General features: G+C 47.6%; 1 protein-coding gene across 1 annotated transcript in view; it reads left to right on the top strand.

Moving 5' to 3' along the window:
• cux1a (cut-like homeobox 1a) overlaps positions 1 to 15,628 on the top strand; it is a 109,143-nt gene that overhangs the window by 27,392 nt on the left and 66,123 nt on the right. Inside the window, exon 2 of the mRNA XM_048230296.1 lies at positions 1,978 to 2,088. Coding sequence (XP_048086253.1) covers positions 1,978 to 2,088 — 111 coding nt within the window. The remainder of the gene's footprint in view (positions 1 to 1,977; positions 2,089 to 15,628) is intronic.

Here is a 15,628-nt window from a genome sequence, read left to right as displayed (position 1 = left end):
CTCTCTCTCTCGTGGTGTGTCTGTGTGTGTGCATGTGTTGTGTGTGTGTATATGTGTGTGTGTGTGTGTGTGTGTGTTTGTTGTATTTGTTGTGTGTGTGTGTGTGTGTGTGTGTGTGTGTGTGTGTTTGTATTTGTTGTGTGTGTGTGAGTGTGTTTGTTGTGTGTTTGAGCATTCGCTCCGAGAGACGTGTTGGGATTGGAGGGGAGGACGGCCCAGCTCGCTGTGGCTGAGGGATGTGAGGAAGAGCAGTAATCAGAGGGGGCTGGAGACTGGAAGAGAGAGAGACAGCATGATAGAGGGATAGAGAGGGAGACACGGAGGTATAAAGAGTGAGCGGGAGACGAAGAACAAGAAAGGTGGAGACAGAGAGGGGGAGAAAGAGAGGGAGAGGGGGACAGAGAGAGAGATGGAGGGAAAGAGAACGAGGCAGACAGACAGAGACAGAGAGATGAAAGCTGGACAGGCTTGTGGTAGCGGTTCACTCTCCGGACCCACACTTACTGAGCTAGAGGTTTGGGGAGTCTGGCAGGCTGAGCTCCAACCTAATTAACTTGATTTGTTCTTTGCATCTGGTTCCCAGATGTCAACACACACTCACACACATACACTAACACACACACACACACACACACACACACACACACACACACACACACACACACACACACACACACACACACACACACAGTCTCATGTAGTTTGGAGGAAAAGCAGGTTGAGGCTTTTCCCCCTCCATGTTAAGGCAGACACTGCCCTGGACCGTCTCTAGTCTGTATTGGTGCCCGGTAACGGAACTCGAGTGTGTTTCAGCTGCTGTCACTTCAGCTTTGAGAATGCCTAGCCAGCCGTCTGTAGTTTTACAGTGGAGCACAGTTGAAGCCTCTCTCTCTCTCTCTCCCTCTCTCTCCCTCTCTCCCTCTCTCTCTCTCTCTCTCTCTCTCTCTCTCTCTCTCCCTCACAAGACCAGCAGTGTTTCATATTAAGATCCTCATTTTCAGAAAGCCATTTTGGCTGTGAACATGTTTACTAAATGCCTTCTGTTGTGGGTATGGTATTGAAGAGCTCTTTTATCTCCCCCTAAGTTTGCGGTCAGCCGTTAGGAACACCACGCCTCCTCAGAGAGTGCCTGATTCGGGCTGGATGTGGGCCAGTCATGGCCTACTTGCTCTCTTGGTGTTCTCGCTGAGCGGGAGCTTTGGCTAGCTAGCGTGAGTCTGAAAATGGCAGCATGATGTCTTTGTCAGTGCAATGCTGATTTGTCTCCCCGTTTTATAACTGTTTCCATACTTAAGTCTAAATGTGGAATATTTTGCTCTGAAATATGTCTTTGTTATAATTATTTATTTGTCCATACTCTCTTGCCGTATTTTATCTTTTTGTTTCTCACCAGAAGAAATATATCTTGGTAAAAAAAACAGAGCTGGGCTGTGTAGTGTGGGGCAAGTGCACTAGATTATTTTAGTGTGACAGAGTCCCAGCCCTCTCGGTGTCAAGATAATGGCGTGATAGAATAGATGAATTATATATGGAACTCCTGAATAAATCAGACAAAAATGTTGAAGTTGCAGCCACACTGTTCAGGTCGGTTTGCATAATGAACTAAATGTCCTTAATCCTTTGTAGTATTTAACCAGTGTGAAGTAATATGGAAAGTTTGTGACAAATGGCGTGGCAACAATAGTGCGTGTGGCCCGTATTGGGTAACTTTCCTATGTTGGTTTATGCGCTGTCGTTTCTGAGTGGAAATCTTATTTTTGTGAGTGTGTGTGTGTATGTGTGTATGTTCTGCACCATCGGGCAAGTGAGTTTGTAAGTGGTTTTCTTTTTCATTGCTGTGTAGGCTCTTGTTTGCTCAGATCTAGATGGAGAAGTCAGCTACTGTTTTCTAATACCTCTCTCTCTCCCTCCATCCCTCCCTCTCTCTCTCTCTCTCTCTTTCTCTCTCTCTGTCTCTGCCTGTCTGTCCGATTGCAGAAAGAACTGGATGCCACCGCCGCAGTGCTGGCCAACCGACAGGATGAGAGCGAGCAGTCCAGGAAAAAGCTCATCGACCAGAGCCGAGAGTTCAAGAAAAACACTCCAGAGGTGAGAAGCCTCCCTCCATTTCCACGGGCCAGGGCAGACCCAGGGGCCTGGAGCCGTGAGGAGGAGGAGGAGGAGGAGGGGGGGGGGGGAGACGAGAGGGGGAGGAGAGGAGATGACGGGAGGGAGTTGTAGAGGGAGGGAGTAGAAGAGGAAAAAAAATGCAGTCGGAGGATAGAGGAGGAGGAGGAGGAGGAGGAGGAGGAGGAGGAGGAGGAGGAGGAGGAGGAGGAGGAGGAGGAGGAGGAGGAGGAGGAGGAGGAGGAGGAGGAGGAGGAGGAGGAGGAGGAGGAGGAGGAGGAGGAGGAGGAGGAGGAGGAGGAGGAGGAGGAGGAGGAGGAGGAGGAGGAGGAGGAGGAGGAGGAGGAGGAGGAGGAGGAGGAGGAGGAGGAGGAGGAGGAGGAGGAGGAGGAGGAGGAGGAGGAGGAGGAGGAGGAGGAGGAGGAGGAGGAGGAGGAGGAGGAGGAGGAGGAGGAGGAGGAGGAGGAGGAGGAGGAGGAGGAGGAGGAGGAGGAGGAGGAGGAGGAGGAGGAGGAGGAGGAGGAGGAGGAGGAGGAGGAGGAGGAGGAGGAGGAGGAGGAGGAGGAGGAGGAGGAGGAGGAGGAGGAGGAGGAGGAGGAGGAGGAGGAGGAGGAGGAGGAGGAGGAGGAGGAGGAGGAGGAGGAGGAGGAGGAGGACTTGAACCCTGTCACTGTAAGAGGAAATGCTTTGGGCCACGTGGGTACGGTTGGGGAGCACAGGGGGGGTGGGGGGGGGGGGAAGGTGTCGTGTCTCTTGAAGGGAGCCTGTATTTCTGTGATCTCATTCCGCAGTCGCTGCCATTTTTAATAAATTAAGTTTGAGCCTCGCCGTTAATAAATGTAGGCGGTTGTTCTTTTACAAGACAGCTCGTTTCTTTTTTTCTCTCTCCCCTGCCCCCCCCCTTTTCCATTAGACATGGGTTGTCTGCATTTTTTGGTGTGTGTGTTTGCGTGTATGTGTGCGCGAGTGTGTGTGTGTGTGTGTGTGTGTGTGTGTGGTTCAACTCAACAGCTGGTTCCTTGAGGTGTCATTTTGGACTGGGCCATTTCTTTCCACGAGGTCATCAACCTGCACCAAACCCCCCCCCCCCCCTCCTTTCTCCTAGCCATGGAGTTCCCCTCTCTATTATTTCTGCCCAATTTAGTCAATGATTGTCTCCGAGCTGATTTTATGGACGAGGGCAAAAGAGATCGAGGGGGGGGTCCAAGGAAGTCCAGCGGCAGCCTGCTGTCCTGTCCGAACGCTCTGTCCTTTTAGGGAATGTTCTTCCTGCATGACTGGCCGTGTCTGCTTCGGCCAGTGCCGACCGGATCGCGTCTGTCTTGGAGGTCAGGCTCCGCGCGAGCGGAAGCCTGCCGATGCGCACAGAGCCGTTAAAGCCAGGACACCTTTTCTGTTTACCCAAACACAGCGCAGCGGATCCGATTTGGTCGTATTACCATATCTGATGATACGCGTCTGACAGGCCCAAGCGGCCGTGCTGGTCAGATCAGCGACTAGATTGAAAGGATCTTTTTTTTTTTGTCTTCATTTCAAGTTCACTGTCATGTTGTATTGAATAGAAGTTTTCTTCAGCAGCCACTGCAGGATCTTGGGCCTAAGTTAATTCCATTTGGCCAATGACGTGCACAAAACTAGTCTCTTTTGCAACTTTTTTACACAGGATCTTTTCCAGTCTGAATATGTGTTTTTTGAATACATTTATCTACAGTTTATGGAGGGTGAAAACTAAGTGTTGCCCTACTAGTGCTATCTAGTGCTGTCTTCTCCTCCCTTTCTCACTCCTCTCTCACTCTTCCTCTCTTCTCTCTCTACCTCTCCCTCCCCCCTCTCTCTCCTTTTTTTTCCTCTCTGTGCGCTCCCTGATCCCTCTTTTTGTCTATGCGAATTCCTCGTGAGCTACCCCTCCCATAGAGTGTTGATGAATAAATGGAAAATAGAAACCTGTTTTGTCTCCGGCACTCCAATAAATCAGGCTTCTTTTCCATTTAAAACGTCCAGGCCTGCAATTTATGTCTGCGCTTAATAAGCCGTTACTAAATGAATCGTGCTGGGGGTTTTGGCTGAGAGGCCCCACTCCTCAGAGCTCTGTGAGTGGGAGAAAAATGATACTCCTGACTCGGGCCCGGTACCCAAGGTACAAAACATCAAGGGCTCCTTCCGCCAGGGGACAGGGGGGGAAACCTCATCCCTTGATGCTGCTGCTGCTGGAAAGTTACCTTAATTACTGTGTGGGGGGAGGGAGCGGAGGGGGTGACCAGGGTAGGGTGGTGGTGGTGGTGGTGGGGTAGTCGTCGCACTTACAGTATGTTGGCTGAACTGCCACTATATCTCTTTGTGGAGAACTGTTTTACAGATTGGTGTTGTGAGACTTTTTTTTTTTTTCTAGTTCAGGATTGGTTGCTGTGTGTTTTTTAATCAATGCTGATTGGTCATTATCTATCGGAGGTCTGACCTCACATATTGGTCTACTTTTGTTCAGCTTAAGGTAACTGATAGTGTATTTACACATGTTCCTTGTTTCTACACTCTAATATCATGCCCATGATAATGAATAAAACTGTTGTGAGTGTGTGTGGAACAGAATGTCTCTGAGGGGCTTGTGCAATAGCTTACAGTACATGTTTCTTGAATCTGATTACTGGTTAAAATAATTTGCTATATTTAGACATTAAGCTTGCCGTTTCTAAAGCCAGGGGGGGTTAAGTGTTTGAACTTTAAAGGTGGTGAGAACACTGTAGAATATTGGACAATGTTGTCTGTCAATGAGCTGATATTTACATTTAAACATGGCCGTAAACATGACATAAGTTTGTGGTACCGTTGATTTTTGTATTTACTTCTTTATCGAAATGAAAATGATAGCAAACTGATTTCTACAGGGAGTAGTCATGGACTTATAAGGATGTGTTGATCTGTAAAAACATAGCCTCTTGCAGTGACTCAACCTCTTCAACTGGAACGCATAGATCTCAGCTAGATCTCAGCTGTCTTTTTCTGTTTCTTTTCTTTTCTGGTCCCTGCTACGCTGGCAAAAGACACAGCGCTAGAACTTCAGACATTCAAATGGTGTTTGTTTTTCATGTGAATATTCTCAGACCTGAGCTGTAATGTTGTAACAGAAAAAAGCTGTTTAACTATAGAGTGGTTTGCCCCCCTGCTTAGCTAACTTCTTTCCAGTCCCTCAGGCTCCCTGGCCCCTCTTAACTTGACTGTAGCCATCAGTGCAACAACAGCTGCTGTTTCCACAGCAGTATCGTGTGTGTGTGTGTGTGTGTGTGTGTGTGTGTGTGTGTGTGTGTGTGCGTGTGTGTGTGAATGAGGTCTTAGTTTGATAATCAGTCCCTGAAGTGTTTGCCGAACCTTCGCCATTCAGCGCCATTCAGTCCGGGTCGTTCTCTGAGGAGACCCTTCTGCTCCTCAAAACTCTCTCTCTCTCCCTCCCTCTCTTTACTCCTCCTCCTCTGTCCAAGTGGAATGTGTTTGTGTGTGTGTGTGTGTGTGTGTGTGTGTGTGAGTGTGTATGCCTGTACGGATTAGAAGAACCATTGATAGCCTCGCACTTTTCAGCTAACTGCCCGTAGGTGCCAGCGAGCGCACGTAAATACCCCTGCCGCCCCGGGCGGAGCTGCCCTTTGAACTGCTCTCCAAGATATTTCATAGTGGTCAGAAACCGCTGCATATTAAAGTGGGTGTTTACAAACCTGTAAAAAATGAGTTCTTTGTTCCACGTCATTTTAAAGTGCGTCGAGTGGCCGTTTTGAATGACAATGAGGCCTATTCAGGGGAACTGTTTTCCAGGAGGCCTAGAGTGAGCAATTGATTTATTTAGTTATTTATGTAATTTTATTTATGTTTTTTTTTAATCCATGCTTATTTTATGTTCCCTTATCAAGCAGAAGAGAAGTGAAGTGTTGAGAGCAGGGAGTATTCGTGTTACCCAAACGAATGTGCCAGGTTCTTTTTGAAGCTAAATATACGGCGCTCGAGTGTTTGTGTTTTGCTGTAAAGTGCGAGCTTTTCTATCCTACGAAGCATTTATTTAGGCTGCGAGCTAAAGACAAGTTAGTCGTCGTCTGGCTGTGAATAAAGTGTGTGTATGTAGTGTGTGTGTGCGTGTTTGTGTGTGTTTGTGTGTGTGTGTATGTGTGTGTGGGTTGGTTGGCGGGGCAGCGAGGAGAAGTCCTGACAGAATGAATACTGTAATTAGGGCTGATCCGCTGGCATTGTGCCAACCTTACCCGACTGGCGTCTCACACAGTTAATTATAACCCCCTGTTTCTAACACGACAAGAGGATATTTACCAGAGAGAGAGAGAGAGAGAGAGAGAGAGAGAGAGAGAGGGGTGCAAAAGGGTTGCCAGCTCTGTGAAACAGCCTTTTGTTTGTGAAGGCATTCAGAACACAATTGCGGGGTGGGGGTGGCGCTTGAGGTTGGTGGGGGAGGGTGAGGCTGGGTACAAGCAGGTAACACTGAACTACTTCCCTCCTCCCTCTCCTCCATCTCTCTCTCTCTCTCTCTCTCTCTCTCTCTCTCTCTCTCTCTCTCTCTCTCTCTCTCTCTCTTTCCGCCTCTGTCTCCTCGCTCTCGCGCTTTTTCACTCACACACATGCATGCTCACACATACATGCACACACACACACACACACACTCTCACAGCTTGCAGAAACCACAATGCTGCCATGTTTATTGTGAACCGGGAAGGCTTGTGTGTGTGTGTGTGTGTGTGTGTGGTACTAGTGGTGTCAGGTCGGGGATGGTACTGCTGGCTCTGGATGGCAGTGAGGTAATGTTATGTCATTCAGAAGCTCCAGCCAAAGGGCAGGGCATGACGGGAGTGGACATGTATGGATGACCGCATGTGTAAGTGTGCGTGTGTGTGTTTGTGTTTGAGGGAGAGAGTGTCTTTGTACAGTAAGCGTCTGTGAGTCTCTTGTGTGTATTTATATGTTGGTTTGAGTATTTTTGGTGGGGAGGGTGTGCATATATTTATAAAAATCTGTGGGTTCGTTTGTGTGTGTGTGTGTGTGTTTTTTTTTTTTTTTTTTTTTTTTTTTGGGGGGGGGGGTGTGTGTGAATTGCCTGCAATGAATTCTATTGGGATTTATTGTTCCAGCTGACCGCTTTGAGTGAGCCTTCTCTGAATAGCCATTAGGGCTGCTTGTCGCACTCCAAAGCAAACAAAGGGTTAACCTCAAGTCATTCTTATGCCAGGCGGGGGTCAAGCCCTGCCCAGACTGAGGTCATTCCCAAGGCAGACCTGGGTCATTGTCTGGTCATCCTGGGATCATGGTCATCCCTCATTCAAGTCTCAAGCCTTCAAAAAATCTCCATCCACTACCAACACCCTTTCCGACCCCAACACAGAAGAGCAAAAGAAGTAACCAAAAAATGTCTCTGGTCTTCAGTTGAACACTTCTATTTTAGGGGTTTGCATATGCGTTGTTGTAGTTGTTGTTGTTGACGATGATGTTTTGTTTATTTGCTGCGAGGCTGAGGCCCATCTGGCGCTGTGCAGTAGGATTGATGAGGCTGCAGCTGAAGCGATGGGGCCTGGGTAACGGCCGGGTGCTCCTGCGTTGCCTGCCTGCCTTTCCTGGCCGCACACTCACACTGGCACACACACGGGGAAGTCGGAACCCTCCGAGGGCTCTGATTCGGTAGACCACTAGCCAAATTGAAGAAGCTCAAAAATCACTCCTGATTTCCAAAAGCTATCACAGCGCTCCCAAACGTAGATGCTAAACGCTATTCTTTCACAGTGTAGAATAGTTTGTGTTATTTGATATAGCTTTTCTTTTTCTGATATGTTATTGAGTCCAAACTGAAGAGACTTGCAAATCAGTCTTCATTTCCAAAAACGACCGTAGCATTCCCAAATGTAGTGGCTAAATGCTGTTCTATAACAATGTAGAATAGTTAGTGCTATTTGATATAGCTTTTCTTTTTAGTAGATGATGTAGTCCAAACAGAACAAACTGGAAAATCAATCTTCATTTCCAGATACTATCATAGCACTCCCAAACATAGACGCTAAATGCTGTCCTTTCACAGTTTAAAATAGCTTGTGTTATTTGATATAATGGTTCTCTGTATTAGATGTGGCGTAGTCCAAAGTAGTATTTGATTGACGATGGCGGTTAAGCACGTTGGTAATTGATAAAGGGGTAACCGATCCCATTGGTGGCCTTTGTGTGCAGAGGGGTTTTGGTGTGGGCTGGTAGAGGAATTGAGTGTCTGGGGGAGGGGGTGGTGTTAGGTGTCCAGGGCTGGACTCCACTGAGGGTTGGGGTGCGGGGCCTGGGGGCCCCCCTGATGGGGGTATGGGGGTATTGGGTTGGAGGACTGGTGGGGAGGGGAGGTGGTGTTGAGGCGGAGGACTCCTCCTGGAATCCAGACGATCATCTATCCCAGCAGGCCGAGCAGCCGGACCATCCATCTTCCCGGCCAGGCCAGAGCACTGCTGACAGCGGATCTGTCACCCCCTCGACCTCCTGCCCTCTGCCCCAGCCTGCACACACACACACACACGCAAACAATCACGCACACACACACGCACACAATCACACACACACACACACACATTCCCTTTTTCTAGCTCATATACACACAATCACACACACACACACACACACACACACACACACACACACACATTCTCTTTTTCTAGCTCATATACACATACACAGACACACACACACACACACACACACACACACACACACAATTTTCTCTTTCTCGGCCATACACACACATACACACACATTACCCACCCCCACCCAGCCCCCTCCCAAAAATCCCCCCCTGCACCCCTTCCTCCCGAAAAGCTGATATTTCTGCCCCATACACAGACAGCTGTAATATGGAGAGTCTCTTGCCTAGCCTTGTGTGGCATATACAGACCACCTTGGCAGATGTGTCGTATAGAGGTTTGCATTGTTACCAGACAAACAGGACTGCATGTAAGGGGTTGTTTCTGGCACGGGACACAGTAAAGGTGATTATCTCACTCGCTGTGCCTCATGAAAGGTAGGCAGAGGCGCTGAGCGCTCAGTCGGGGTTTGATGTGGGTGTCTGATCCTGTGTTAAGTTGTGTTTTTGAATAATTCCTTTGTGTGTATGTGTGTGTGTATGTGTGTGTGTTTACGCACATGTGTGCATGTCTGTCTCCTTGGGTGGGCTGGATGGGTGATGGAGGGGGTGGGGTGTTTGGGATCGAATTTCTTCTGGAAGGCTGGCTGTCTTGCGTCGATCCACAACAAGAGGAAGCACATCCCAAGCAACACACACACACACACATACCACACACACAGTCAGTCCTGTATACACAGAGTCTCGTTTTCACCCACAAAATGCTAGTTTTTGTTCTCTCTTTGTAATCCCATTCACATAGGTGCACACACACACACACACAGATGCATACACAACACGAACAAACACATTGGCCTGTATACTCTGTCATTGGGTTCTGTTTATACAAGATCTACTTACACTTAGTCAACAGTGGGCTTGTCTTTCCTGCACTTTTCATCACTGTGGCAAATCCCTTCGCCTCCCACCCCATCACTGGAAACTGTCTCTGCCATCCTCAGTGTTAGGTGTCTGACCAGAAGCCTGTCTGAAATGTTCTGTGTTCAACCCCCCACATGCATGTAGTGTACTGGGTTACAGACCTATGTACTGTACATAATACTCCACATAGCTCTCCACAACCTCACATACACATTCACACTGTCTCTCTCCTTTTCTCTGTCACACACACACACACACACACACACACACTCACACACACACTTTTATGCACTTCACTTTTCTGTGTCATTAGTCCCTTCCAGCTTTTCAGGGACAATAGAAGCTGTTATTCAGCCAGTATGAATCACTGTGTGTGTGTGTGTGTGTGTGTGTGTGTATGTGTGTGTGACTGTGACTGTGTAGTAGAGCATGAACCATTTTTTTGTGTGGGATTGTATTTGTGTATGTGCATGTAGCAGTGTGTCGATGTGTGTGTCATATGCTTGCGTGTATCGGTGATTGCATGCCTGCCTGCATGCATATGTGGGCCTCCCTGTTCACATGTCTGTTTGTGTGTGGCATGCAAGCTTCTATAGTTGTGTGTGTGTGTGTGTGTGTGTGTGTGTGTGTGCGTGTGTGTGTGCACGTGTGCATGCATGTATGTGTTTGCTTTGTGTGTGTGTGCGCGTGTGTGTGTTTGCTTTTGCTGTGTGTGTGTGTGTGTATGTGTGACTGACTGTAGTGGCTGGCCTGCCGTTGAGTGATGCCCACCCCGCGCTCCCCTGCCCCTGCGAGCGCTCTACCATCTGCCTGCCATCCGCACCGTGCCAGCTCTGGGCTGTTGGCGGGCAGCGCTGGTATTTTTAGTTCCGTGGAGAAGAGAGAGAGAGAGGAGAAAAGGAGAAGAGAGAGAGAGGAAGGAGAGGAGAAGAGAGAGAGAGAGAGAGAGAGGAGAGGCATGACTCCACTGCTCTCCTGTTTACTTATGCATGTCATGGAATCAGCACTGGGGCCCAACACAGTAAGCCCATTATTATGAGTGATAATATGGTACTTGTGGACAAGCGCGACAGACTTGAGCAGAATATTCCACTGATGGCTCGGCAACCCCCCCCCCAACACCCCGCTACCCCACCCCCACCTCGCCATCCACCTGCAGAAGAGAGGCTGGGTCAAGTATGTTTTTGTTTTTAGGTTTTTTTTCTCTCTAATTTCGCCTTCTTCTGCTTGTTTGTGTTGTTTTGAAAGCTCTGTGTTTGTTGTCTTTCTCTCCTCTCTTGTTTCTATATAAATGGTTGTGTTTGTTTTTCGAACACCTTTCCAGCTGAGTGTTTTGGTAGCCGAGCAGAGCAGAGCTGAGCCGAGCTGAGGGGGGTGTTGAGCCTGGCCTCACCTTGGGTCACCCCGGCCAGCCGCGGTCTCTCACTCTAGTGAGGGTGTGTGAGCAGGAGCGCTGGGCCCTGGAGCCTGTGCTTGTGGGCTGCTGCTGTTGGTGACGGTGATTACGGTGGTGACGGTGATGATGGTGATGAGTCTTTATTGTTGTACTCACTCTGTCATCTCTGTCCCAGCCCTGTGCTGCATTGTTAAAATAAAACAGCCTCATCTGTGAGGTCAGGCAGGACAAGGTCGATGTGATCCTGAGATCAAAGGTGTATGAGGTAATGTTTCCGTCTGAGGGACTGACTACCTCATTTAAAAAAAAAAGAAGAAAAAAAACATGTGTCACCAGGGCTGTTTGTTTGTGTTGGGTGTTTTTTTCCCTACCGTTTATAATTTCCTCATTTATAGAATTTTATGTGTGTGAGTGTGTGTGTGTGTGTGTGTGTGTGTGTGTGTGTTTATTTGTGGTTCTTTGTACAGAACGTGATTGTGTGTGTGTACTGTATGTCTGCATGGGGGTGTTTTTACAGTGTTTGTACTGTGTGTGTGTGTGTGTGTGTGTGTGTGTGTGTGTGTGTGTGTTGTTCATAGGGTGAGTTAGTAGGCCCCTCTTGCCAGCCTCCTCCGTTTCTCATTACTGCGCTGATGAGTCACTGTCTGTGAATGCAGCCATCCGTGGACGCGCCGAGTGACGTTAGTGTGTGTGTTGTGTGTGTGTGTGTGTGTGTGTGTGTGTGTGTATGACTTAGTAGAGTGTGTGTACGTGTATAAGTGCTGAGTGATGCTAATGTGTTTACTTTTTACTGGACTTTGAATTACAAAACTTATCCTCTAATAGAAGTTAGGAGCTGTGTGTGTGTGTGTGTGTGTGTGTGTGTGTGTGTGTGTGTGTTCAAACCCCTATAATGTTCTAGTCCTGTCTCTACACACACTCCCATCTTACACACACTGCCTTTTATATCCGCTCAGTCATTCAGGAGCCCTGTGTGTATTCACCAAATGCACTGACTGAGACTGTGACTGCCCCCCCCCCCCCACCCTCAGCTCCTTTAAAGCCTCTCTTCCTCTCTCCTCTCTCTCTCTCTCTCTCTCTCTCTCTGTCCCTCCCTCCCTCTCTCTCTCCCTCCCTCTCTCTCTTTCTCTGTGGCTCTGGTCAGCTTAAAGGGAAAGTTCGCCCCAAAATGAGAACTCTTCTGGGCATTGTGTATTCCTGTCCTCGTGGCAACAGGACTCCATATTCCAGTCCTTTTTCCGTGGAACTCTAATAGAACTAGACAGCAGAGTGTCAGCTCTTCTAGAAAGCTCTGCTGTTTTTCTCTAGGCAGTGTAGAAGTGAATGACAGCTAATTCTTTTTTTGGTTGGTAATATTTGTTTGTTTTTTGTTTGGTCTGTGTGTTTGTTTGTTTGTTTGTTTGTTTGTTTTTCTGACGTATCCTTTTAAAGTCTATGGTATAGTCTGCTCTCAGTCGATTTTTTTTACGCTGCCCAGAGACGTCTATGTAATTGGTTAGCGGGCTAACTAAGCATAGAGATACTTAACCACATTAACTGGCTCCCACCCAAGCCTACACAGTCACCTGCTGATGGTCATCATCAAGCACTGAATCACTTGCTTTCAGGAATATACAGAAAACCACATTGGGTTTAAACCCCCTGCCAATGTAGTGTACTATGATATGGTACTATGGTGGTCTTACAGTAATAAATATTTGGCATATCCACAGAATAATTGAGTAAAATGTACCAAACCTGTGTGTATGTGAGTGTGTGTGTGTTTCTGCAGGTGTATTTATTTTGAGTGATCTATGTCACTCTTTGGTGTGTGTGTGTGTGTGTGTGTGTGTGTATGTTGTGTGTGTGTTTCTGCAGGTGTATTTATTTTGAGTGATCTATGTCACTCTTTTGGTGTGTGTGTGTGTGTGTGTATGTGAGTGTGTGTGTGTTTCTGCAGGTGTATTTATTTTGAGTGATCTATGTCACTCTTTGGTGTGTGTGTGTGTGTGTGTGTGTGTGTGTGTGTGTGTGTGTTTCTGTGTATTTATTTTGAGTGATCATGTCACTCTCCATTGTGTGTGTGTGTGTGTGTTGTACATAACCAATATACATGTGTATGTATGCGCCATGTGTACATGCAAGTTTTCTTGAAAGCAACACACTAGTCCTTTTGCATGTGTTGTTATAGGTAATGTACCAACCTTAATTTGTGTGTGTGTGTGTGTGTGTGTTGTTTGAGTTAATGGTTGGTGTCAGACACCCTCCACCCACTGGCTGAATTGCAGTGCAGAAATAATTTCACCAAATAAAACGCTATTTTGGGCCCTTCATGGGGATGAGGCGAGCGGGTGGGGGGTTGTTTCCATGGAATATACTTAAAGAGGAATGCTAATGATTATGTGCCCTCCATGGAAAAATCCAGCAACCCTGCAGACAGCTATCACTAACTCCAGCCACTCCCCATAGAGTATTCCCACATGCTCCTTATGTGGACTGACTGACTGACTGTCACTAAACAAGCCCAGCTAGCCTAGCTACCAGCCCAACACACACAGACACCGCACTAGCTCAGGGTCTGGGTGGGCTGTTATGGTTAGGGAGGGAGGGAGAGAGGAAGAGAGAGAGGGAGAGAGCGAGCGAGGGAGCGAGAGAGAGAGAGAGAGAGAGAGAGAGAGAGAGAGAGAGGAGAGAGAGAGGGGGAGGGATTAAAAGGGAAATGGAGGTTGGTGCCTTTTGTGTTTGTGCAGGTATTGCGTGTGTTTTCGGATGAGAATGACATTAATGAGCGAAAAAGCGAAAAGGTTGTTTGTGTGTGTGTATATGTGTATATGTGTGTGTGTGTGTGTGTGTGTGTGTGTGTGTGTGTGTGAACGTCTGTGCGAGAGAAAAAAAGTCACTGTGCAGCCAGACTAAGACACCCTAAAATCAGAGACTACTGTGTAAGAGTAAGGTGGAAAAGTTGATCTTTTTCTGTCTTTTTACTTTTCAAGAGAAAAAACTAATCAAATGTATATTTGTCATTTTATACTGTATGTGCAAGAGAGAAAGAGAGAGAGAAAGAGAGAGAGAAAGAGAGCATAACGTAAAAAAGAGAGGATACAAAGAGAATGTGTTGGATGTGTTGTGTATTGGAAACTTGTGTCGGAAACGTAAAACCATAAACGAAAGGAAGACGTGTGTGTGTGTGTGTGTGTGTGTGTGTGTGTGTGTCCGGAAGCAAACAGGATGTTGCCATGTGGATGTGGTGCTGCTGTGCTGGACAGGAGAGCAGAGAGGGGCCATCTTTGTTTTTTCTTCTTCTCTTTTTACCCCTTTCTTTGGATTTGCATGGCCGCATCACAGCCCCCACCACCCTCCACCACCCTCCACCACCCTCCACCCATCACCCTCCTCTAGAAGCACTTTCTATAAATAGACCCTCAATAGCTGCCTGCTTCAACAGACCTCCTCAACAGAATTAATTGCGATAGAAAGGTTCCTTTTGCTTGCTCTCCTGTTCTCTGGCTCTCTCTCCTTCTTTCTCTTTCTCTAGCCACCCCCACCCCCACCTCTCTCTCTCTCTCTCTCTCTCTCTCTCTCTCTCTCTCTCTCTCTCTCTCTCTCTTTTCTCTCCTCCTAGGCTTGGCTTGTTTTTTTTGGGAATCATTCTTAGTAAATTGGTTATGAAAAAAAAAGCGCTAAGAGACTTTCCTAGCAGTCCAGCACCATTATTTTCATAGGAGGTGAGGTGAGGGTTGTCGTGGCTTTTTCTTTCTTGTATATGGAGGAGAGCGGAGGCCTGTATTTTATGTCCCCCTTTGTCTAATGCCGGCATTAAACCTTAAAAGGGTGAAGCGTCTCCTGAGGGGCTGGCTGTGCTATTCTGAGCTGTGCGGCCGTTAGATCAGTGTGATGATACACACACACACACACACACACACACACACACACACACACACACACACACACACACACACACACACACACACACACACACACATGGGGCTGAGCTGGGCCCATGGACTCACACGGCAGGGATGAGGGTGGAGGGGAGAGACAGGGCAGGTCAAGGGTACTGGGGGTTGGGTGGAGGTGGAGGTGGGTAGAGGGGTTCTTTGTGAGTGTGTGGGGGGGGGGTATTGAAAAAATACTAATAAGAGGTGTAGCATTTTGTTGTGTTGTGAAAGAGAGAATTATCTCAGGGTTGAAAGGAAAACGGTCATCCGGCCTGACTGGTTTGGTGAGTTGTGGATGGGGTGGCGCCTAGAGTCTCACGCGCCAGGCGGCATCCAGACTGTCAGACTGTGTGCAGACACTTAGTGAAATTCTGATTCACGTGCACACCCGATTGGAATCAGATGATTCGGAGCAACCCTGAACTGTCAAAATTTTGATCGATACAAATCTGTGTGTGGCTTGAAATGCTATTCAATGTTATTGCTTTTTTTTGTAAATCAGTTGACCACTTTGATCAGATTCAGATTCATCAGATCAGACAAGTGTTTATTTTTCTGTTTGTGACTTTTGAATTAAACAGGAAACATGCTAGTTTGGGGGTGGAACCATTGATTAGCAGTGCAGATAGGTCTTCTCAATCTCCTATGCTGTCGGTTTTACTTTTGGGACTCCTGCACTGATGTTACATATGGCCG

The sequence above is a fragment of the Alosa alosa genome, chromosome 2, assembly GCF_017589495.1.
Source record: "Alosa alosa isolate M-15738 ecotype Scorff River chromosome 2, AALO_Geno_1.1, whole genome shotgun sequence".
In the NCBI taxonomy this organism is placed as follows: Eukaryota; Metazoa; Chordata; class Actinopteri; order Clupeiformes; family Clupeidae; genus Alosa; species Alosa alosa.
Note: the sequence above shows the minus strand (reverse complement) of the source record. Positions and strands in the feature narration are given on the sequence as shown.